A 22058-nucleotide genomic window follows, 5' to 3' on the forward strand; every position below is an offset into this window, starting at 1 on the left:
AAAACTCAAGGAGGTAATGGAATTCCTCATGCTATAACGCCATTAGAAAACTGCAGCCTGACTGGTTGTCAATGTGTGTTTTTGAAGGAGTTATTTCCAGGGTTAGAGAAGTGTGACAACATTTATTTTTAATGAGCACTGATTAACATGACATGAAAATAGTGTCAACGACAACTTCATGAGCAGTCGTTTGTTTTATGATGACCGTTATCCATGAAAAAATATGCTTTTATTCCCATGTAAAACACAAGTGAAAACCATTAAAACAAGACTGCAGGTAATCTTTCTTCCACATCCTCAAATCAAATACTTTAGAATAAGGAGAGCTGATAAGTGCAAACGAAAGCAGCTCGATTTATAAAGACTTTAAATGTCACATTTTTTCATCTACCGTTTTTTTTTTTTTTTGTAATGACTTTGTATACTGCATGGCATGTTTTTAAGTTACATCTCAGAGAGCTTGTGCCTTTATCTTGTCAGGTGTCGTGCTGTGATTTTCTCCCTTAATTGGAAACTAAAAAAGCTGCCAGACATGAAAATTGATGGAGCGTTCTTTGCCTCCGTTACCTCTGTCTCCAACTTGTCACCTCCGACGTCTCCGCAGATGTGAGTTCATCTGGACTCACTGGAGCCATGCTGAACTAAAGTAAACCTCCCTCAACTCGCATTCTGTAGACTTTCGACATAGAAAAAAAAAAAAAAAAAAGGCTGCGGGGTCGTCATCCACGCATTGAAAACCAGCTCAAGCTTTCAGTCACGTGCGATTCTCCTCTTTCAGCCTCACCTGTCAATATTCATTTCCTTTCTAAAAGAGTGGCTTTTTGGATGCTATTGGCTGCATAATATCTACCTGCAATTTACATTCTAATTTTTCAGACACCGGGGATTAAAATGGATGACATCCACATCCCTGGTTGTGTATTCAAAGATAAACAACACACTGCCTTTTTCATCTTTAATAACACACCAATATTTGACAGTTCTTTTAGATTAATCACACTAATAAGGTCACTGCAACTGCTTTTATGCTACAATACTTACCGTCGTTTCTTTAAGGTTAATTGTCCTGTCTGGTTTGCTTGTTGTTTGTTTCTACACTTAATTACAAAAAAAAAGTTTCCCCCTTTACATGATGTAGCAGAGATTAGAAGGATTTCTCTGTGACGACTTGTGCGAGTGTTTGTTTGTGTTTGTTACATCTTAAATAATCTTCACCTGCAGTCATGTGCAGTCCCTGGTGAGCCACTGTGAGTCACGACCGGCACATCTAACCGACGGCTTAGAGGTTTTTCTGTCATGGATTTAAGCGTACACACACGCAAACACTTCGCTTCACACTTTAATATGTGCATACACCTAAACACATTACTCCTAATCACTGTGGTGCTGCCAAAAAAGCCCCTATTTTAGCTCATCTTTGAGTTAAAAGTAACCTGTGAAGAAACGTCTCGTCATATTTGTTTTTCCACGCAGCTTTAGGTTTACAATTTAATAGAAGATTCAAGTGATGACTTTCTATATGCAACATAAAACTCAATTATTCTCGTATCCTCGTCCTTTTTAACGTTCTGCATTTAAACTCAGAAATCAAATGATCTCGTAAATGAAGTGTGGTGGGGAAATGTTGTGCTCACCTCCGCAAATTACCCAAATTGCTCCCTCAGATTTCAACCCAAGCATGCAGTTGTTCTTAGCAGTTAAAATGTAAACACTACAATCAGCATTTTAATTCACGATTGCCAAACAAGCCGTAAGCTAATCACGGCGAGGAGGCAGAAGAGATAATGAAGAAACGAAGGGAGAGTAAGACTAAGGGAGTCAGTGATTAGGTCTTGCCTCAGAATGTCTGTTTTATACTGTGCTCTGGGCTCTGCATGCTTACCAAAACGCCATGTGTGCCCTTTTTGTCACGAGCGTAAAATTCATACAGCACGTCAAAGTTAAGGTCAAAAACAATCACGTTCTCTTGGTGAACTTTTATTAAATCAGATTGAGGGGTTTTTCAAGTGGAAGATGGGACACAACCTATTTTCACGCCCTTTTGTTAACTCTACCATCTTATATATTCAGCTATTAACGATGTTAGAGAGTGGCTATCTCACTTTTAGCGAGGTGATTCTCAAGTACTGACCTAATAATTGCAAAGGCTAAGGTAATAGCCCAGGGCCAGATGAGACCTTTGGTTAGACATATATCCAGAATCGGCAGGTGTAATGCCTTTAACCTTTTCCCCAAGATTCATTACTAAATGCATAATACTGACAGCAGAGACCTGACATCTGTCATTACGAGTTTAGGTGAACATAAGCCAGACTGGAACCTCAGCTCAGTTAAAATCTCGCCAGACACATTAAACTTTTAAGTTTTTGTACCTACGCAATAGAAAATACCTGTATTGTGTTGACCTTCCTAAATGTCGCAGTATTCTGATACTGCAAAACTGAAGAATGTTTCATCCTGATATCAACACGAGGAAGGCACATATTTGTGCACTGTTCTAAGGATGTAATCAAATCCACTGGCTTACGGCTAAATATTCACTCAAGGACTAATTAATTATTTAATGTTTACCTGTGGCTAAAAGTCCATTTTCTTCATATGGTCACTGTTCAATACATGTGTAATTAAAAGAGAAATAAGCCTTGCAGTGCCTTGACTTCAACCATGTAATTTACAGTTTAAGGGTATAGTCACAATTAATATTAAATGAACCCACTTTGTTTGTACCCATTCAGCTGTCAGTAAACCATTTAAAATATTAGCAGTGCACGCAGCACTACCCCCAAAAAACATACAAGGTTCAAAAGATGCTGCTTATCTAAATGAATTGGTCGAATCTTGTTGCTTTTTTCTATTAATAAATTCATTAGTGCCATGAGACTGAAGGAATGAAGACATTCACCGCCCAACTACTTACAGCCAAATTATAAGAGATACCCCGCTTGGCTAGCTGTGCTGTGATTTGTAAAAAAGAAACTAAATTAAAAATGCAATTCCTTTCAATCCTTTAGAAGTTCTTGCAGTTACTCAGTGGGTTAAAAAGCAGGGAGGCGTTCCCAGCATTGAACTCACAGGCTGAACTCACTACTGTACATCTTTATCATTCTCTCTTGATCCGAGTCATTCCACTTCCTGTCTCACCTGCATGTGCAATTGCCCGTGCGTACACATACACACACATATTTGTTATCGCTCTATACCGTAAAGGCTGCTGAAACTGCTTGTTGTTGGCCCTCATCTTTGCGCAGCAGATGGCTGCTTTTCTGCACCACATGGCCAGCACTCAGGAGATGAGGGGAGCTCTTTAAGAAGAAAAAGACTTTCAATCTGCTTTAGCAACTGTAGCTCCTCCTCATCATCACATCCATTTCGCACGGCGTCAGCACAGACTCCGCCACCCCCCCACTCAACACCCCCAAATCACGTCTCTATACCTACACTGCAGTGATTTGACGCTCTGGATTCATCTGGTTGCTGTTGATGATTATGTAAATACTTAATGCTTATGTAAACCAGTCAAATGCAAGGTCACAACTGAGAGTATTAAGATGCTGTAAGGATGTGCAGCCGACTGGCCACGAATTTCAACTCACAGACCCCCCCCCCCCCCCCATTTCTATCATGTTTCTCCAACATGTGGGAACACGCTGCATATGTATGGAGGGCTGCATTTATTATTCATGCTGGGAGTCAGTTCCAATGTGTTGGAGAAGTAGGGTTATTCTGGAAGTGAGCAGAGACTTAGAAGAAGACTTGGAGGGGTGAGCTATCTTTTTTTCTTTTATGGATCTGTACTGTTTGTATAATTTGGTTTCGGTATGATGGGCTGAATGTGGCCTTAAGACTGCAAAAAGCAAACATGGAGGAATGACTCAGGCCTGTTTGTGATCTTCATCTTGGCCGGCCAGTGATTGTTGCAAATGCTTAAATGGCCAAGAAACTGTTCATAATTAGCTTGTACCAGTCTCAGACTAATTAAATAACAGACTTTAGTAGAGTTAAAGTGGTGTTAAGCATTAAGTAATGCAGAATTCTCAATGGACAACAGAGCAGAGCTGCACTTACAATGTGGAGCATGATGTAGTCCCCCAGACGTGGGGCGCTGTCGATGCGGACGAGGATGCCGTCTTTAATGGTGGTGCTGAAGCCCACAGCCAGCCGATCCGTCCGTGTGCTCGGCCTCTCATTACTGGGCCATGTGTATGTGATCAGACCCCCTCCTTTGCCAAAAATGTAGGTGGTGCCAGCTGTGAAGACAAAACAAATAAAAAACGACAAGGATGAGATTTGATGTAGGAGAATAAGTGACAAATGGACAGAAAAGGTAAACCCCTGTACAAAGATCTACAAACGAGGCACTAGGAAGTACAGTGTCACCAGCTTGACACATTTGTGACAACATCCACACTATTTCTATAAACACCTGTGATTCTTTTTCAGCTTTTTTACAACTGCTTTCATGTAACTGTGTCAGTGAGCCACTTTAGATTTTTAATAAGATTCACTCGCCACCACCTTTCGGGTAGAAGTCAGTACCTCCCCTTGCGCCATCTATGACCTATCCAGCTCTTAAATATAGTCCCTTTCCAGGGAATAACAGCCAGTATGGTCAGAACCGGATAAGTCTCCCAATCCTCATGTATTATATATGAGACCTGCAACCAAAGAACAAAGGCTGGCACAAGAAAGAAGAGAAGGCAGAAGGGAAAAAAAAATCGAAGAACCTTCGTTGGGTCTAATTTGACAAATGCAGAATAGAAAAAAAGGGCCTCAGTACCACTGGGGGTAAGGAGGCGCACCAGAATGAAAATTTTTGTTATTACATCAGCCTCTATGCAGATCTGTGTCAGATTAAAGCCTGTGATTGGATCAAGTCTGACTGTGAGCCACAATTTCTGAGGAAGATGGTTGTGCATTTCCGTTTTTTTTAATCGTCACACGGAAGAAGGAAAAAATAAGTTGCATTATTTGGTTGCAGGGTTGGATTCGGTTCCAACTTATGAATGTTCCCTAAGGTGCATCAGAATTAAAGCACAGAATCCTTGAGCTGCTTAGCCATCTCATCCACATTTAGGCACAGATAATCAAGAGATCAAAGGCATTAGACCTACAGCAGACAGACTAGTGGGCGAATCAATATGGAAGACGAAACAGACTCCTGTGGCCTAAGGATAGTGGAAAGCATTTGGCCCACCTTAGAGGCCGACAGGGGATTGCTAATGAAGTCTCTGCATTCTTGCATCAACGTATTAATTCTTTTTTCCCAGCTTCCATCATCCCTCTGCATCCCCTTCTTCCATATCACCTCTCTCCCCCTGTCTCCCCCCCTGCTGTTCCTCACTTTTCCATTCACTTCCTCTCCAAGTCACCTGAACATCTGTTTGGCCTTGTGATGGGTGCCCAGCTGTCCCACTGTTTCCCCAATGAAGCGGCCAACAATCTGCTCTGTGGTCCATAATACCCCGGAGACTGCACGAACATATGGATGAGAGCGAGTAAGAGAGAGGGAGAGGCTCTCAACCAGATGAGTGTCTCTATTTGCCTTCAGGCACACAAACAGGTCTACATTTTACACCTCTGGTGTCAGCATTGCAAGCCACCAGCTAAGGTTATCAATGTGACATAAAAATATCTTAACAAGTGAAGCATCCAAAACCCCCAAACGATGGTTTCACTTCTTGTAACTAATGACCGTACATGGCTGCTTTAACACAGACGCCTTTATTCTGAAAAAAAAAAAAAGAAAAAAAAAAAGAAATAATCTCTCAATGACATTAACAACTGAAGCTTATCTTTGCATCATCTTTCACCTGCCTCAAAATAGCACATTTCCTCTATGGCATAACGTCTGGCTGCAAACAAGGCACTGATGCCACGAAGACAGCAGATAGCAGCCTGCAGCCAGGTTGCACCGGATCTGGCCTGGCTGTCTCATTGCCTCAAAGTTTCTTCTTGCCAAAAGAGTTCAGGCAGACTTGGGATCAGTTTTCCCAGCAAACGAGCAAACTTCGCCTATCTCATCTAACACACACTCTTTTTTTTCTGGAGGGGATGACGATGATGAGCAGCAAAGATATAAGCACCCCGGGGAGCCAATTATCACATTGAGGAGATTTGCTTAGTGTTTCAAGAAGACAATGTTCAGCATGAAACACACACAGGCAGCCACACGCACACAGACTGACTCACACACGCACACAGACGCGCAAACAGTCGGGCTAACACAGGCTCAAATGCACATCGTGATGCCCAAGTATAAAAGTGTGCAAACACATGTGCATACACACAAACACTTACAAGCATCATGGCTTCTCACATACAATCACACAAGTGGGTGATTATCTGCACAAGTACAGAGAAGAGAGAGAACCCGAGATCGGCAAAATGTAGCACATTTCCCTAACAACCTGCTGGGCCCAGACTGCACCGGCTGTATTTCCACACACAGAGGAAGTCCACTGCATATTAATTCATTGTATGCTAAGTATGGCATCATTTTAAATATTCATCTGAAACATGTCAATGGTGCTAAAGGACTGCTCTGTATGGACGGCAATTGTGGAAGAAAATCTGTAATGCAGTAATACATTCAAGGTCAACAGTTTTATCATAAAAATTCCACCATACAGTGAAAGGGCCTTTCCAGTGACAGGGATTTTCCACAGAAGGTGTGATTACAGGAAACACCGATACAAATATCATTAAAATGAAAATGATTAAAATAAAGAATCTAATCAGAAGAAATGCATGTTTTAAGATTTTTAATATATTTAGCATATATGCACTCAATTCTTTAAACCTGTGGTCATTAGACAGGGCCCTAGTATGTTAAAAGTGAGTTAATTTACTAAGGGGCAACAACTACAGCTTGAAAATGAAGCCAGTATGAAAGAATAGTGTGACAATAGATGACAGAGTTCAATTTTCTTTCTTTTTTAAATTTTTTTTTATTTTACTTACATCTGTTCAGTGACTTTAAAGTTCTACCAGTATGTGAATGTGAGAGGGAATGAATGATGGAGTGCTATAGAAATCTAATCCATTATTATTATTATTATTATTATTATTATTATTATTATTATTATTATTATTTACTATTAGTAGTAGTAGTATTCCTGTTGTTGTATTTCAAAAGGTGCCCTTACAATAGTACCAATAGATTTTGTTAAGGTATGTCATTACAGTAATTATCTACTAATATTAGCCTCTATTTGGTATTGTACAACATAGTCACTCAGCTAGCTTGGTAATTATTGCACTTACACATTACTTGAAGTGGATATTACTGCCAGCTGTGTGCATTAACATTAACATTTAGCAAGTCGCTGAAAATTCTCAGTAGCACTGACATTTTCCGTAGGTGGTGTTTTCAGTAGGCTGGCCATAGTGTTAGCTTGGTGAGGTTCATCTATCACCATTCACACTTTTCCAGCCCCACCTCCTTGTTCAAATATTGTCACTTCTGGTTCTAAAACAAACAGGATACAAACAGGATGACAACTGCAAAAGAACAAGATTGAGGTTTCAAGACATCACTCCACAAATAACTAACATCACAGCACAGTGGTTCTAACCTCTTCTTTTTACAATTAATGATTCAATATATAGTATGACATACACGTACAAGTGCCCACTCTGAGAATATATTATATTATATTATATTATATTATATTATATTATATTATATTATATTATATTATATTATATTATGTAGTCTGGCCATAAACCTCAGATTCACGGCTGATAATTTGTACAAAATGTTGCAAATGGTACCGTTATGTAGAAAATAAATTCAGTCTGTATTCTTAGTCTTTACCAACACATTTCAGTCCTTGATTTTCTTGGAAACAGCACACTTACATTTCTGTAACACACTGTAATACATTATGTTCATTCAGTCAAATACTGTAAAGCAGCTGGGTAAAACTTGGATTCTCTGCTTCTTGAAATATGGCTGTGAAAGTCGTTTTGCTTTGTTTTTAGTTGTGCTTTTCTTTTTGCATAATGCCAACATATTTTTTTATCTGCTATCCTGCCGACTGTCGGTACTTTTTAAGCCAAAGTATTGTCAGAGTTACTTACAACGCTGCAACGACGGGCTCGTAAACAACATTCAACATACATGCCACTCACAGCTGCGAAGCCCTGGTGAAAAGCCAACTTCAGGGAAATTATCATCAAAGGAATCAAATCTACAAACAGATTACTGCACAAGATGTTATTTTGGTGGATCAGAGGGGACTTTCATCTCCCATCTTTGAATAATGCAATCTTGCTGTGGCCAGTGGGTATTGGAGGGAGGCCATTTGAAATCTAATTGTAGCATATGGGTGCTCTTATGAGTGAAGGGATAGAAGATAGGAACTCCTATGCAGAAATGACCAACGCTGATCTACCAGTCAATGTTAACAATAAAACCCATCCAAAAGAGCGAAATCTATGGCGAGTTAGTTATGATATAAAAGCACTGCACTGATGCATTTTTCTCTGGCTTTGTGATTCATTGCATCTGCAGTGTGCCTCCGTTTAGAGACAAACTGTAGATGAGAGACTAGGTCAAAGCTTTGGCCTCCATTTCGAAGAGGTCCCCTGTGGCGTGGGAGAGCAGACAGAAGGTCAGGACACCTGTCTGCAGAACAGAACCATGTCCTGTCCTTCAGGCCCCCACGTGACACTGCCCAGCTAAGGGGGGAAAAAAAAGGAAAAAAAGAAAAGAAAAAAGAGAGGGCATGGTATTTTTTTCTCACAGAGGAACAGAAATGATGAAAAGTCATGACCACTGTAAATCCCACATGAAAAATGGAATGGTAAGAAAGAAGACATCCCATCATTTATTTGCTGTGTTGACAGGTTTACTAGCTAAGAAAACCATACACTTAACTGACGTACTGTATATAAAGATAATGATTTACAGAACAAATGATTTATGTATGTTTTAACTGGTGTATGCACATTCACTCTTCTTTTAACACATTTCAACTGCACAAGGTGATAATGTTCCACATGAAAGTGCAAAAATAGCAAAGATGCAGCATGTGGACATCTGCTATAAATGGGTAATTTGTTGCATTCAGGCTTTACACCATGCTGCGATAAAACCCTGTGTTTTAGAGGCACACAGTTAAAGACTAGTACTGTCTGTCCAACAACAAAGTCTGCAAGGATGCAGCGGTCAAGAGTTTTTCTTTCTTTTTCTTGTGTGCTCATATATGTGTGCATTACCAACCACAAAAGAAAAAGGTGGCGCTGCCAGCTACCTTTTACCCATGAGGCACAGAACTGCAGTGGGTAAATGCACTAAACTTCAACTCTTTGTGTTGGTATGAATGCGCACACACACACATGCACAGTCATCTGCATAGACATGAGCCAGCACACACATACGCAAGCACCCGTTCTTCTTTCTCCTTGGTGTGTGTGTGTTGTTTATATGCTTTTATGTCTTTTCCCTTGTTATCTCTTGGGCTTTCTGCAGCGCTGGCACCCCAGGGGATGGAAAAAGAAGACAAACATGGTTTGATGTGGTCGAATTTTCTGCCATCGGAGAATGAGGAAAAGAAAGAGAAGCCTTAAAAAAATACTGAAAGTGAGATGCAAAATGTAATTGCCTCCTCAATCACGTTCAAAAGAACTCTATCATCACAATACTTTCCCCCGCCGTGCTTCATACATGGGGAATTATTAGACTTGCTGTCCTTCACACAACTACAATAAAGAATCATCGACAGAGGAATCGAATTGTGAGATACTGAGCTGTGTAATCACCAGGATTTATCTCCATTTTACAGCCTCTTATCATTTCATAATTCATATTTCCAACTGTTGCCTCTCCCCTCTGGGATCGAGCAAGGGACGAGACTGGTGATTGAAAGCTCTCTCGCTTCCTTTCTCTCACTCTTTGTTGTGCTATCCTCAATTAGCTGCTGGAAGCAAGTTTACACCAAAATGTATATACACATGTGTGTGCACCGACGCTGTTGGACTTTTAATGTATTTCTACAGCCAGTGGTGGAGAATACACTCAGGTCAAGTAAAAGTAGCAATAGCATGGTGCAAAAGTACCCTGTCTATTGCAAGTAAAGGTCCAAAAAGTTGCTAAAATACTTCTGAACACAATCGAACTTGCAATGATATATTTATTTGCACTAGTTCCAAAACACTGCAAATAACTATAGTCCTATTTAAAACTTCAACTCTGTGCAGGAGACTTTTTGCAACTCTTCATCTAGAAATAGTTGTATGGAATGTTGCAACTGGTAAAGGCGTTGGTCGTTGCAGTTACTAAAAGAAGGTAAAAAGTATAATATTTGGCTGTGAAACATAATTGAATGTAAATATAAAGTAGCTGAAAATGCAAATATTCATGTAAAGGTTCCTCAAAAAATTTACTTAAATATAGAACCTGAGGAAATGCACTCAATTCACCATTGTCTGTGGCACATAAAGTAAATTCAAGTTAAATGTGTGTTTTTAAGTGTCTCTAAGTTGTCTCCACATGTCTATTTGTCCCATCTCTCACTGACACCAACAAAATGCAGAATATGATTGATGAAGGGCAGTGTGCTGTGAAGAATGTCTATGTAAAGAAAACAACCAGCCTTGAATGATTTACACTGTCTGTTACCCTGTTATAATAAGCTGTAGCATTACCACACTATATGGATTCACGCGCCAAAAAACAGGAGTAATAGAAGTGGAAGAAAAAATGAGGGAAAAAAAAAAATACGTTGGACAGAGCCATGTAGTGAGAAGCTGAATGTATGAGCAGGCAGTCAGAGCTATATTATGATATATGTGCCAAGAATATATTGTAAAATGCATATTATGTTTACTCACTTGCACTGGCCATTAGCTATATATGCACGTATTTTTAGCCTAATTCAGTCAATTATATGTACATTTATGTATGGATAACTCTGCAATAAAAGTTACGATGACTCATAGGGATGGCAAAAGAAGACAAAACAACACAGGCTACAATTATGGCTAAGAAAGTTATTTCCCAGTCTACACAGTGCTTCAGAGGATTGCATGGATTACGCTACATTGTAAAACATTTTGTCAGAGTCATATTCTTACTTTATGAGCCAGAGCCCACTAACAAATGCAACAAAACGAGGCAGAGGCTCAGGCGGCTTCTGCTGCAGCTTGGGCGCCAATAGCCAGGATGATGAAGTCAGAGCCGCTGGGCAGTGGCTCCACTCGCTGGGATTGAGCAGTCAGAGCACCAACGCCAAGAGAAGCCAAGCCTCTCTGCGGCAGTGATATTTAGTGTTGACAGCTGAGTCGGATTCTGTTGTTGGTGCCAGTGCAGGGAGGTTGAGGGGAGTGCAGGTGTGACAGAAAACATCCAATGTCAACAGGAGGCGGAGGGGGGAATTACTGGGCTGGTGTAACCTACTGTACATTCACTTTACAGGTACACCAGCCTACGTGTGATGCGGTCTGATTCAACAGCCTCGCAGACAAATCCTGACGGTGATAATGTGCAACAGTAAATTTTTTATTTTTTTTCACTGTTTTTGAGAGGTGTTAATTTAACCGAAGCCTGTAATTTACCATATGGTGCTACTGTGATTTTGTGTTATATTTAGAGGTGTTTCTAATATTTTCTTCACCACACTTATAGCCTTTCACCAGGGTGGAAATTGGGCAGGATTTGCTGACTCAACGCACCAGTACATTTGGCCCACAAGGTGATATTTGTCAGCCCTCATTTATGGATTATGTTCCTGGAACCGATTTCAGCAAGCAAGTGGTCGACCAAACCAACTGGAAAATTATTATTGTACACCTTCCACAACACGTTCTTCCCTGTAGCTTTATTATTCTGTAATGCACATAATTAGATTGTGCTCGAGAACACTTGAGGTACGATGGTTTCCCATTGATGCGCCACACGGTGAGATGGCTCAATCAGAAAGTTCTTATCTTTTTCGTCACCCTTCAATGGCGGGGGACATACTTGACATATTTTCATGATGAACTGCTTGATTTGCCACCTGTATTATGTTACTGGTGCAGAAGTGGGGCGAGCGAACAAGAGAGAGTGGAGAAAATCACTTCTGCTAAAAGGAGAAAGGGAAGACATGGAGAATAGAGGAATGCAAATGGAGAGTCAAGTGGTGTAGTCTGAGATGTTCCAATCCCCCTCTCACTCCCCTTCTCTTCAGACTGGCTTTGTAATGTCAGATCGCTGGAGAAGAACAGGAAGATCAACTCACAGATGCCCATTAACAAAGCAGTCATGTATCCCCACTTCATGTAACACTGCAAAGGCGCAAATGTGAGTACACCGAAGTGAAAATACACCCTACACACAGACTTGGACAGCAGAAGGTGAGCCATAACAACTCCCCCCTCATTACTGCAAAACTCTGATAGCCAGTCTCACCCTCCCGCCCTCTTCGCTCCTCTCTCCCCCCCTGCATTACTGACACTCTTCTCTGTTGTAGCAGCAAGCGGACAGAGAGGAAGGGCTTTAAATGATTTTTTTCTCGCTTCTCTGGAGATGTCAGCTCCTATTCTCTCTGGTTGGAAAAGGAAGAGGATGAGGAAGAGAGAAGGGGGTCTGAAGAGGATTTCAGAGACTGGAGGGAGGGTGTGTGTAGAGGAGTGGAGGGTGGTGGCGGGGGTTTGCAGCTGAGATCCACGCAGCACTCTAGGCTACAAAGAAGACCTGTCTGCTGACTTTAATGCTGCACGCTGCCACCAGTAGAATTTTTAGAAAGGGGAGAGAGACGTTGCACAGAGATGAAAGGGAAGAAAGTCTGAGGTAGGAGAGATGCAGTATGATGACGGGTAAAAGAGGAAGAGACGGATTCACAAAGGTGGGCAGCTAAAGGTAGAGCAAAGGCAGCTTGAGATGTCACAGATTGCAAATAAATATTTGGGACACTTTCACACAAAAGCTCTGTAAACCCTGACTCAATCCTGCCTCTTTCTTTGGTGAAAATTAGCATTCTGTCAGCTCAAGTGTTGATGTTCACACTGCTCTCAGCGAAATTAGGACATGAGTGTCTCCTTCCCATCATTCATAATGCATGACACACAATGTGTGTGAGGCATATCACTTCAGAGACAGGCCACACCAAACCCTGCTGAGGATTAGGTGAAGAAGATCTCCTAAAGAATAAGGGATTCCAAGATGGCTCCGAGTGGAAGCATCATTTATAATTGAATCTTCCCCAGAGGATAGTGCAGCCTGTCTGCCTTTGCCAAGGCTTCACGGAGAGCCCAGAACTCCTCTCGCTCACTTCTGCCCAGTCTGTCTGTCTGTCTCTCGCTCGCTCTCTCTCTCTCCCCCTTTCTCTGAAATAACTGAAAGGCCCTCATACACAAATACAACACACAGCAACCTCATCCACTGATCTTATCCCAAGGCCTTTATGACTCAACCCCCCGTTGGACCCAATTACTCATTCTGGACTTTGTACAAACTTGCCTTTTTTGGATTCAAGTAGTGGGAAAAGTTTAGATTTTACAACAACAAAACGGTGCATCTTTTACAGCACCTGTTATTATTTAGATCTGTACATTATGCTGCTAATGTGAAGACGGAGACTACTGCACCAAAAAGTTACACTGCAAAACAAACAGCAGCCACATATCAGAGGCCAAATATCCCAAGATGGAATACTCTGGTGTTAGCATTTATAAGTGAAGAGGAGGAGATGACTTAAATGTACAAAATTGAGTAAAAAATACAGTATTTGGTGTGAGACACACCAGCTCTAGAGGATGAATACAGATAATAGGTCTTTGATTAAAAAAATAGCTCTTCAATTTTGTAATTAGCAGCCTTCAAAACATTTTAATATTTCAACAACTATCAAATCTTTTCTCTCACAAATTATGTTCATATGAAGCCAAACTGCATTTGTTATAAATGTAATATTTAGTATTACAGCTTATTTCAACAGAAATTATTAAATATTAATTTACATAATTTAATTACTTCAATTTTCACCACTGAAACAACTCGATTTGCAATAAAAGCTGACTTTGACAACAGTATTATTAGGTTTAGGCACTGGAGGTGTGGAAAAATACCAGGGCATAGGTTAAAACAGAAAGTCTTTAAAGATATGATTAAAAAAATGACACACAATCCAAACTAAAGTATTTTCCACACCTTAGACAATGCATTTTTATTCAGTTACGGTAGACAAGAGGTGTACTCCTGTTCAATGCCAATATACATAAATGATAGCATGAATCAATGTGTGGACAGCTTTATGATTATTACAAAACATAATTGTGTTTCTGCAAGAGTGTTTTTCAAGAATCATTAGTTATACAATGATGCTTCTATCTTGAAATTTCTTCTTGCAGCATCCACTTGAGGAAGACCATTTGTGTGTTTTTTAATTACATAATTTAATCAGCCATCTTGTAGTGTTTGAGAGTATACAGTCTGCTTTTACCTTTTAATTTACCTGTTTTTCGGTTGAGTGCTGAATACATGGTGCCTAAACACTTTGGCTGAATAAAAGAAGGGGCTTCCTAGTGAAGCAGATAGTGAAGCAAAGTTATTTTTCACATGATGTCAACAAACTGCAGTGGTAAATGGATTGTACCATCTCGGTTTGTTTGCCTCAGACCAGCTGCGTATAGAATACAATATGATGGACCAAATCCAAGCAACCGATGATGCTGTTTTGCTTAGTAGCACGTGTCTGATGTTAAAGAAATGATGATTAAAAAAAGCCACTGAAGTTCTTCACCTTCTTCCTCTTTGGCAGCATTTAACAGAAAGTCAGAGAATGTAGAAAGTGATAATTACGGTAGCACTTATATGGACGTTCTCACACACAGTAATAGCAGTTTTAAATGGAACCTGACAAGTACAAATAAAACGTTACTGAAGAGGAAGAGTGAGTCTTACACTTCCATGCCAACCCTGTCAAATAACCCATTCTTCTGACATAGCGGCTGTGTGTTTCAATTACAGATAGTTTCTATTTATAAAAATAACTTGAGAATCTGTGTCTCAGATGCCCACCTGCCTTTGAAGAATATGGATTAGAGAGCTGGATGGACGGATGCTAAAAGGAATCAGCGTCTTGTATGAAGCAGGGCTAATCTTCCCTTTGATATCGACAACATCAAATAGAAAAGTACTTGAACCTCAGATGCAATACACCGTGATAGCTTTTCCTCGCAGGGGAAAACAAACAACACAATCAAGCTGACAATACAGATCTCTGTTTTTGAGATCAAAATCAAACTGTGAATAAACATGCCTGATGACCTTTTTTGTTTGCTCTGTGCCTTGCTTTTGTCTGAATTTGATGATTGCCCACTGAAACACAGCCGTATTGTCTCCTCCACAGCTACACCAGCTGTGCTGTGGTTGGCATAGCAACCTTCCATCCTAGCCAACAGTATTTGTGACAAACCTGATGTAGTTTGCCACAACACCTACATAAAACACCTTTACATCTCGCTGATTAACTCATAAGGAATTCCTTTGCACAACTGATGAAGAGAAATATTTAAATGTGCACTGCAGAAAAAAAAAGGAGAGAAACGCATACACTCACCGAATGCTGGCTGAAATGAAACAGGAGAAAAAAATTCAATCAAATATGTACACTGCTGCCTCCCTCTGAGCTGACAACTTCAGGTCTACAGAAACATTTAAGGCAGCACTCCATGTGGCCCTGCATTTTTGCTAAACAGCCCTCCAATTTAAGTTGAGACCTGCCATCATTGTCAACCTTGATGAAGTGATTGGTTTTGACAGGTAGTTCTTATTTCACTGTGACAACCTATAAAATATGCCAGGGTCCACAGTTAAGTGCACCACTCTGTCGACCATTTATGGTAGCAATCAGCACATGGTGACGGCCGTACATTACAGGGAGTCTGAAACTAGCTCCCTGCGGGGTTTCACCTATGCACTGCCAACCTCTGATGGTGGTCCTGCTGTATTATTTGAGGTAGCGGGGGGTCAGTTTTTTCCTTTGAAAAATTGGCTTTGAGTGACAGAACTACAGGTATGGGTAATAATACTGTAAGTTAGACTGAAAATTCATAAAACTTACTTCCTGTGTAAGTCTGATTTATGCATAGATGTAGGTTTGGTCAAATAATGCTAAAGTGTATACAGAGAAGCGTCAGTAGAGGACAGGAATGGTCACAATGGCTTTAGAAATATTAAAATGAGAAGATGGCATACTATTACAACCCATTAGCCCAAATTGAATGTTACCATTGTAACCAGTGTCATTCCTCAATGAGAAGTCTTGGCCTTTTGTCAACGGAGAACAGGTCTGTTGAGTCTAAACCTACACCCAACTTAGGTTGAGGTTGCATCAACTGCAAAATTCTAGGCTGGTACCAATATTTAAATTGACAATGTGGCCAACAGCCAAATATAATGTTAATGTCTTTTTATTTTATTTTTGTTGTTATGTACATCCCTTTTGTGCCAGGAAAATCACCTTTATGCTTATAAGAATATGTAAGTGACCCAATTCAAAATCTTTCAGCCCATCATTACATTATATTAGTATGACCACAAACTCAAGTTTACAAATTTATGAATAAACATTTATGTATGACAGAAATACATATCAACCACTGCCATTAATGAAATGATATCTTATATGGTGATACTAATGTTCAGTTGATGCATCAGTTCATCAGTCAAATCAATCTACCAAATTTTATTTCTATAGAGCCTAATCAAAACAAAAGTTATCTCATGACACTTTACATACAGAGCCAGTCGAAACCAGACTCTCAAGCCAATTTACAGAAACCCAACAGAATCCTCCAAGGCCAAACACTGGTGACACTGACTGGTGACAATGGCAATGAAAAACTTCCTTTTACTAGGATCAGTGCATCCCTAGTTAAGACTCCATGAAAAGAGTGGATGTCAAAAGGTTAATAAATACACTGTGAGCCATTTTAGGCTTAACCCTATCCAAGTAGGGTATTTTTGTTTCAAAAATACTGAGATGATACATATGCCTGGTTTGCAGAAACATATAAATGGGTTGACTATTAATACCTACTTCCAAATCTGGACCATCACTTTACCATAGTGTCATTACTCACCAAACCACCAGAACATTATCTCTCTGCGAAGACTGCAGACCTGCAAATATCTACTCCTGAGAGTGTGGAAGCTGATCTGAGGACTGAGTCCCAACACTAAGAAACTTCATTTTGGGTTTTCAGTTAATTTGTCTCCCATTTGAACAAAACGCTATACAAAAAGGCCCACATAAAGTCTAAGACACTATGAGACAGATAGCATAGTCTCCAATTCAGACAGTCTTTGTCACTGCAACCAGGTTCCAATATTGGAATGGTAGTTGCGGTTTTCCAATTCCCTCTGGCAGGTGGTTTGACTCTAGCCCTCTATTGAATGTGTCAACCTTATAATTAATGTCCCCCTTCTCTTCAATTCACCTTCCTTCTCTTCTCTCCATTCTTTTCTTACGACACTTACTCCTCGACCATTGACCAGCTACCTGAAGTGAGTCTTTCCGTAGTTCTTCAGACTGCTCCAAGGACATTGAGCCTGAGACAAAACACAGTAGTGACTTGGGCCATAGGGAGAAAATTTGGCGGCAGAGGCACAATCCATCTCCTTTTAGTGATTTAGCCACAAAGCTGTGGAGAGGTCGGTCCTGCACCACCTCCTCTGTTATCTGTTTCCAATCCTTTATCAAAAAAGGGAGAATGGGTTTAGGAGGAGGAGGGGAAGAGAGAGCGCAAAGCAGATAGATTTTTAAAAGGCTACTGCCACGTAAGCTATCTACAAATAAACAACTGGAGTTGTAATCAATGAAATGGGGAAGGAAAGGACAAATATGGGGTAAAGCGTTTCCTCTTCAAAGCTGTAATTAACAAAATCCTTAGTGGGAGTTACATATTGGCAATAGACCGGAGGGCATGTGCCAGTCTCATTGAGGACAGGACAAAGACACCAAGTGAACACGTGTTTGAAACAGTGCACACATCTGCCTGTGCATATGAGAACTGGTGCTGTGTGGCAAACTTGTGTGGAAGAGTATGCATTTGTGTATGCTGATCAGCAGCCAAGGCTTAGCTGAATTTGCCTAGGGTGAGGTTGAGAGGGCTCGGGGGAGATGGAAGGGCAGCGGGATGGAACATGCTGGCCTCTCAGTGTGTCTTAGTGCTGGCCTAATTAAAGGCTAAGCCAAAAAGCTCTTCACGTTGTTGCTGCCGCTCTGTGTGTGAGCATGCGGATGTGTTTGCAATTGAAAATGGTTCTGTGAGTGTTCAACCTCATGTGGCCTGTGACCCCAGATTTAGATCTCAAATTTCTCAATGCACAATTTGTTTTCATGAACGGCTACAAATTAATTAAAGAGATCTCTTACCGTAATGAAATAGATGTTTCAGAAATATGTGTAATGCTACAGACTAAAACTAAATACTAAAATTAACACTCAGTGGGTGGTCTATTGAAGGCAGCAGTATATAACAGAACCACTCACATCTAATGCCCTGATTTGGGCTTTTGGACTTTCCAGTTTAGTCGAAAACCCAAACTGCAGGTAAGAATCCCTCTCCTGGATCATGGCTTGCACCAAACAGATGAACCTTTGCCCAGCCAAAAGAAAAGGTTTGCTTTGCTTCAGTGCTTTTTTGGATGGTTTGATCTTGCAGACAAATAGCAGGAAGTTACAGCTGGCTATCAACAGTCACTACACACATGAAGAAGAAAAAGAAACCAAAACATTAAAAAAAATGAGCCAAGGTTGTACAAAGGGACGGAAGAGACATAGTGTTTAATAGAAATATGTTCTGGTGAAGTACTAAAAAGCAAAATTTAAAAACACATAAAAATGCAGAAGGTTTCAATGTATTTCTTGAGAAGATGAGCAGGGATATAGAAGAACAGGAGAGCACTTGAAGTGTCTGCCCCTGGTAATCAAGCTAGAATAATAATAGTAGCACAGTGGCAATGAAATGAATCCGTTCATTCATTTTTCACCATTCAAATGGAAAAAGGCTACCAGCTGAATTGGCAACCCACCATTCGACACACACCTGTCTACAAATCAATGTCAAGTAAATGCAGAAAATAGATTGTAGCTATGTGACGTAAAGTTCTTTAGTCTGACACTGAAATTGCTATGTGAAAACAAAAACCAAATGGATTGAATGTATATATAGCGAAAAAAGCATGAACCTTGGCTCAAGCTTTCATGGGTGAAAACAGAGAATTCACTGCATATGTTCAAATCTATTACCTTTATAGCAATATACCAGTCTTTTTAATTGCCTTTGACCTTGATTGCACATCGCTGACCATAGATGGCATCCTGATCTTTAAAGTGCTCTATGCAACTAAGTGTTTGCATGCGTCAAGTTTTCAGTGTATGTCAGCAGGCATGTACACAAAAGCTGCCAAGTGTTTGTATCTTATTCTTCTCTCCTCTCCTCTACCCTGTTTCTCTTTCTTCTTCTCTTAAACTTTCATTCATATACTTCAACCCCACCCATACCAGCCAGCCCCGGTTGCTGCTTTGAAGATGTACTTAGCTGAACTGACGAGAAATTTAAAACGAGTGACGGTGGCTTTCAACAGCTCATGAAAGGCAAAAGAAATCTGCCACTCTGTGCGAGTCAAATGGATGGGGGAATTGTTGCGGTGGCACGGGTAGCAGGGACAGGGACTATAGGCAGAATTTTAGTACAAAGCTTGCTTCAATCCCTCAGCCCGAGCTCTGTACGCATCTTGGCTCATATGGCACACATGTAAATTAGCATATGCACAAGAAAGACAAAGAAAAGCTCAGCCAGCAGAACCCTTGAGCTACCTTTGACAAAAGTGGGACCGAAAAATGCATCATTCAAATAAAATTTGGCATGTCTTCATATAACAGGTTATTTATTCCCCTTGCCCTGGGACAATACATTGACCAAATTGAGAAATTTATTCCACTGCCCAAGGGAATCAAGCTCATTAAAACATATTACCATGTCTGTCATATAGAGACCTACTAATAAGCACGTAATCCATTTCTGTTCAGAGGAAAAAAACGTGTGAATGCTTGGTGACTTATACACTTTCGATGTGTTGCGGTAGAAAGGCAAGGTGACAGAGCCCATTGTATAGTCTAGACATGAGCTCTTGTTTCATCAAAGGGAAGACATCAATCCACAGGCTGAGCCAATAGGGCAACAGGTGCCACAGTCACACAGAGCCTATCAGGATCTGACTTCATTTTACTGTGGTGTTGGATATGAATACTGATAGGGATGTGTTCAGCTGTACCAAGGGTGGCATAAGCAGCAGCACAGGCTATGCAACAACAGCCGTAAATATCTTTGAACTTTTATACTGTTACTTTATGTATACATTTTACACACACAGCACAAGTTGTATTGCTTTTATGTTGGTGACCAAAGCCTGTTAACAGGAGGTTCAATAGTTGAGTGGTAGTCCCTGTCTGGTATTATGGACAAAAGGCATATGTTCTGTATTACTTACAGTGGTAGGCTGCTCACCTTGAGGTAACACAGTGGGCTACAAGAGGAGAATAATAATATACTGAATGTGATCTGCACCTAAACCATTTGCTGGAGGAAAATGCGAAAAAGCAGCTACAAAAACGAGACTGTAGCCTTTTCAAGTCCATCATTTGTCCCCACCGGATTCCAGAGCGCCGTGTACCGTACTGGGTGTGATGTGAAACATGAATGCCCGCATTCTCAAAATCTCATTCGACAGCTATACCTCGTGTGCTCTCGCTCCAATTTTAAAAATCACCTCAGAGCATTTCCCATCTCGAGCGCAAAGTGGCAACCCCCAGTCCTAGAGCCGCTCTCAAACCTATAAGCTCCATCAAGTAGGTTGTAGATCCTCGGTGAGAGGTTTGCCGCTGATTCCAAGGTCTGATGAGGTAAAGGGCAGAAAAGCAGCCAAGAGGTTACAGCCAGATCGTCAAAAGTAGTTCAGGTACAGTACAGTCTGATGGGCTGTGTCAGCCAACCGTACAAAGGACAAACAGGGAGGTCACTAGCACAATACTGCAAAAAGGATCTGAAAAAGTCTCAAATTAGCAGAGATTTATAGCATATGTGATGCTTCTCTACTCGTGAACATAGACCTCCATGTGCATTTGGCTTGTTCTGTTTTCTGAATTCCTGCATAATACTTCTTTTTGTAGATCCAAATAAACAAATAATATAAAATAACAGCTACATCGGATACAAGTAGACAATTCAAGCACTACGCCAAGCTTGGAGATAGATGTAGACGTGACCATTTCTGCTCTACACAAACCTCAAAATCTCGTCTTTATTGCAGAACATGGTGATTACATATTCTGTTAGAAAAACCAGGATATGGCAATAATGGAATTTTAAATGAAAGAAGTGTCAAGGAAGTAAGTGAGGATGAAAGATAGCACTGGGAGGCATCTTTCTGCCATAACCGTGCATGTATACATCTACTCAATGTGCAACCCTGACATCAAACATTGAAACAAAGTGAAAACATCAAAGCTGTCTCAGAGAGAACGTTTTGCTCTGTCAAATTTCACATTACCATGATCAATTTAAACTTTTATTTTGTTCCATCAAGTGCACCACAAGCACCCTGCCAGCGAGTACAATAGAAGTTCTTCAGACTGATGGCATTTCTATGCAAGCTGAGAAACATACTGTGTTATGAAAAAGGGAAACAGACAGGACGGGTTCACAGTAGTGACTTAGCTCTGTGTGTTTGTGTGTGTATGCATATGCAAGTGCATTTGCATGCATCTGTGCAGGTGTATGTTTGCATATGCAGACTTCAAGTATAAATTTTATCCGGAGCGACTCCTACTTATTCTGTTGGCTGTGGGTAAATATTTACATTACAGTATGCTGATTGCTTCACTAATGGCTGGTGCAGAACACTCTATTGTGGCGAGATGAGGGGCCTGAGAGGCGAGATGCATGGTTTCAGCGTGGTAACTAAGGGTGGCAGGACTGAGAGGTGTAGTGCTGGGAAATAAACTGTTAATGTGCTCGCTGACAGCAAAAAAACGAAACAGAGAAATGGGAATGTATGAAACCTC

General features: G+C 40.6%; 1 protein-coding gene across 6 annotated transcripts in view; it reads right to left on the reverse strand.

The window, feature by feature from the left end:
• nrxn3b (neurexin 3b) overlaps positions 1 to 22058 on the reverse strand; it is a 355069-nt gene that overhangs the window by 88692 nt on the left and 244319 nt on the right. For all 6 annotated transcript variants that reach the window (XM_030127828.1, XM_030127829.1, XM_030127826.1 and 3 more), the window contains one exon: positions 4066 to 4247. In XM_030127828.1, coding sequence (XP_029983688.1) covers positions 4066 to 4247 — 182 coding nt within the window. The remainder of the gene's footprint in view (positions 1 to 4065; positions 4248 to 22058) is intronic.

Source organism: Sphaeramia orbicularis, chromosome 24, assembly GCF_902148855.1.
Source record: "Sphaeramia orbicularis chromosome 24, fSphaOr1.1, whole genome shotgun sequence".
Taxonomy (NCBI): domain Eukaryota; kingdom Metazoa; phylum Chordata; class Actinopteri; order Kurtiformes; family Apogonidae; genus Sphaeramia; species Sphaeramia orbicularis.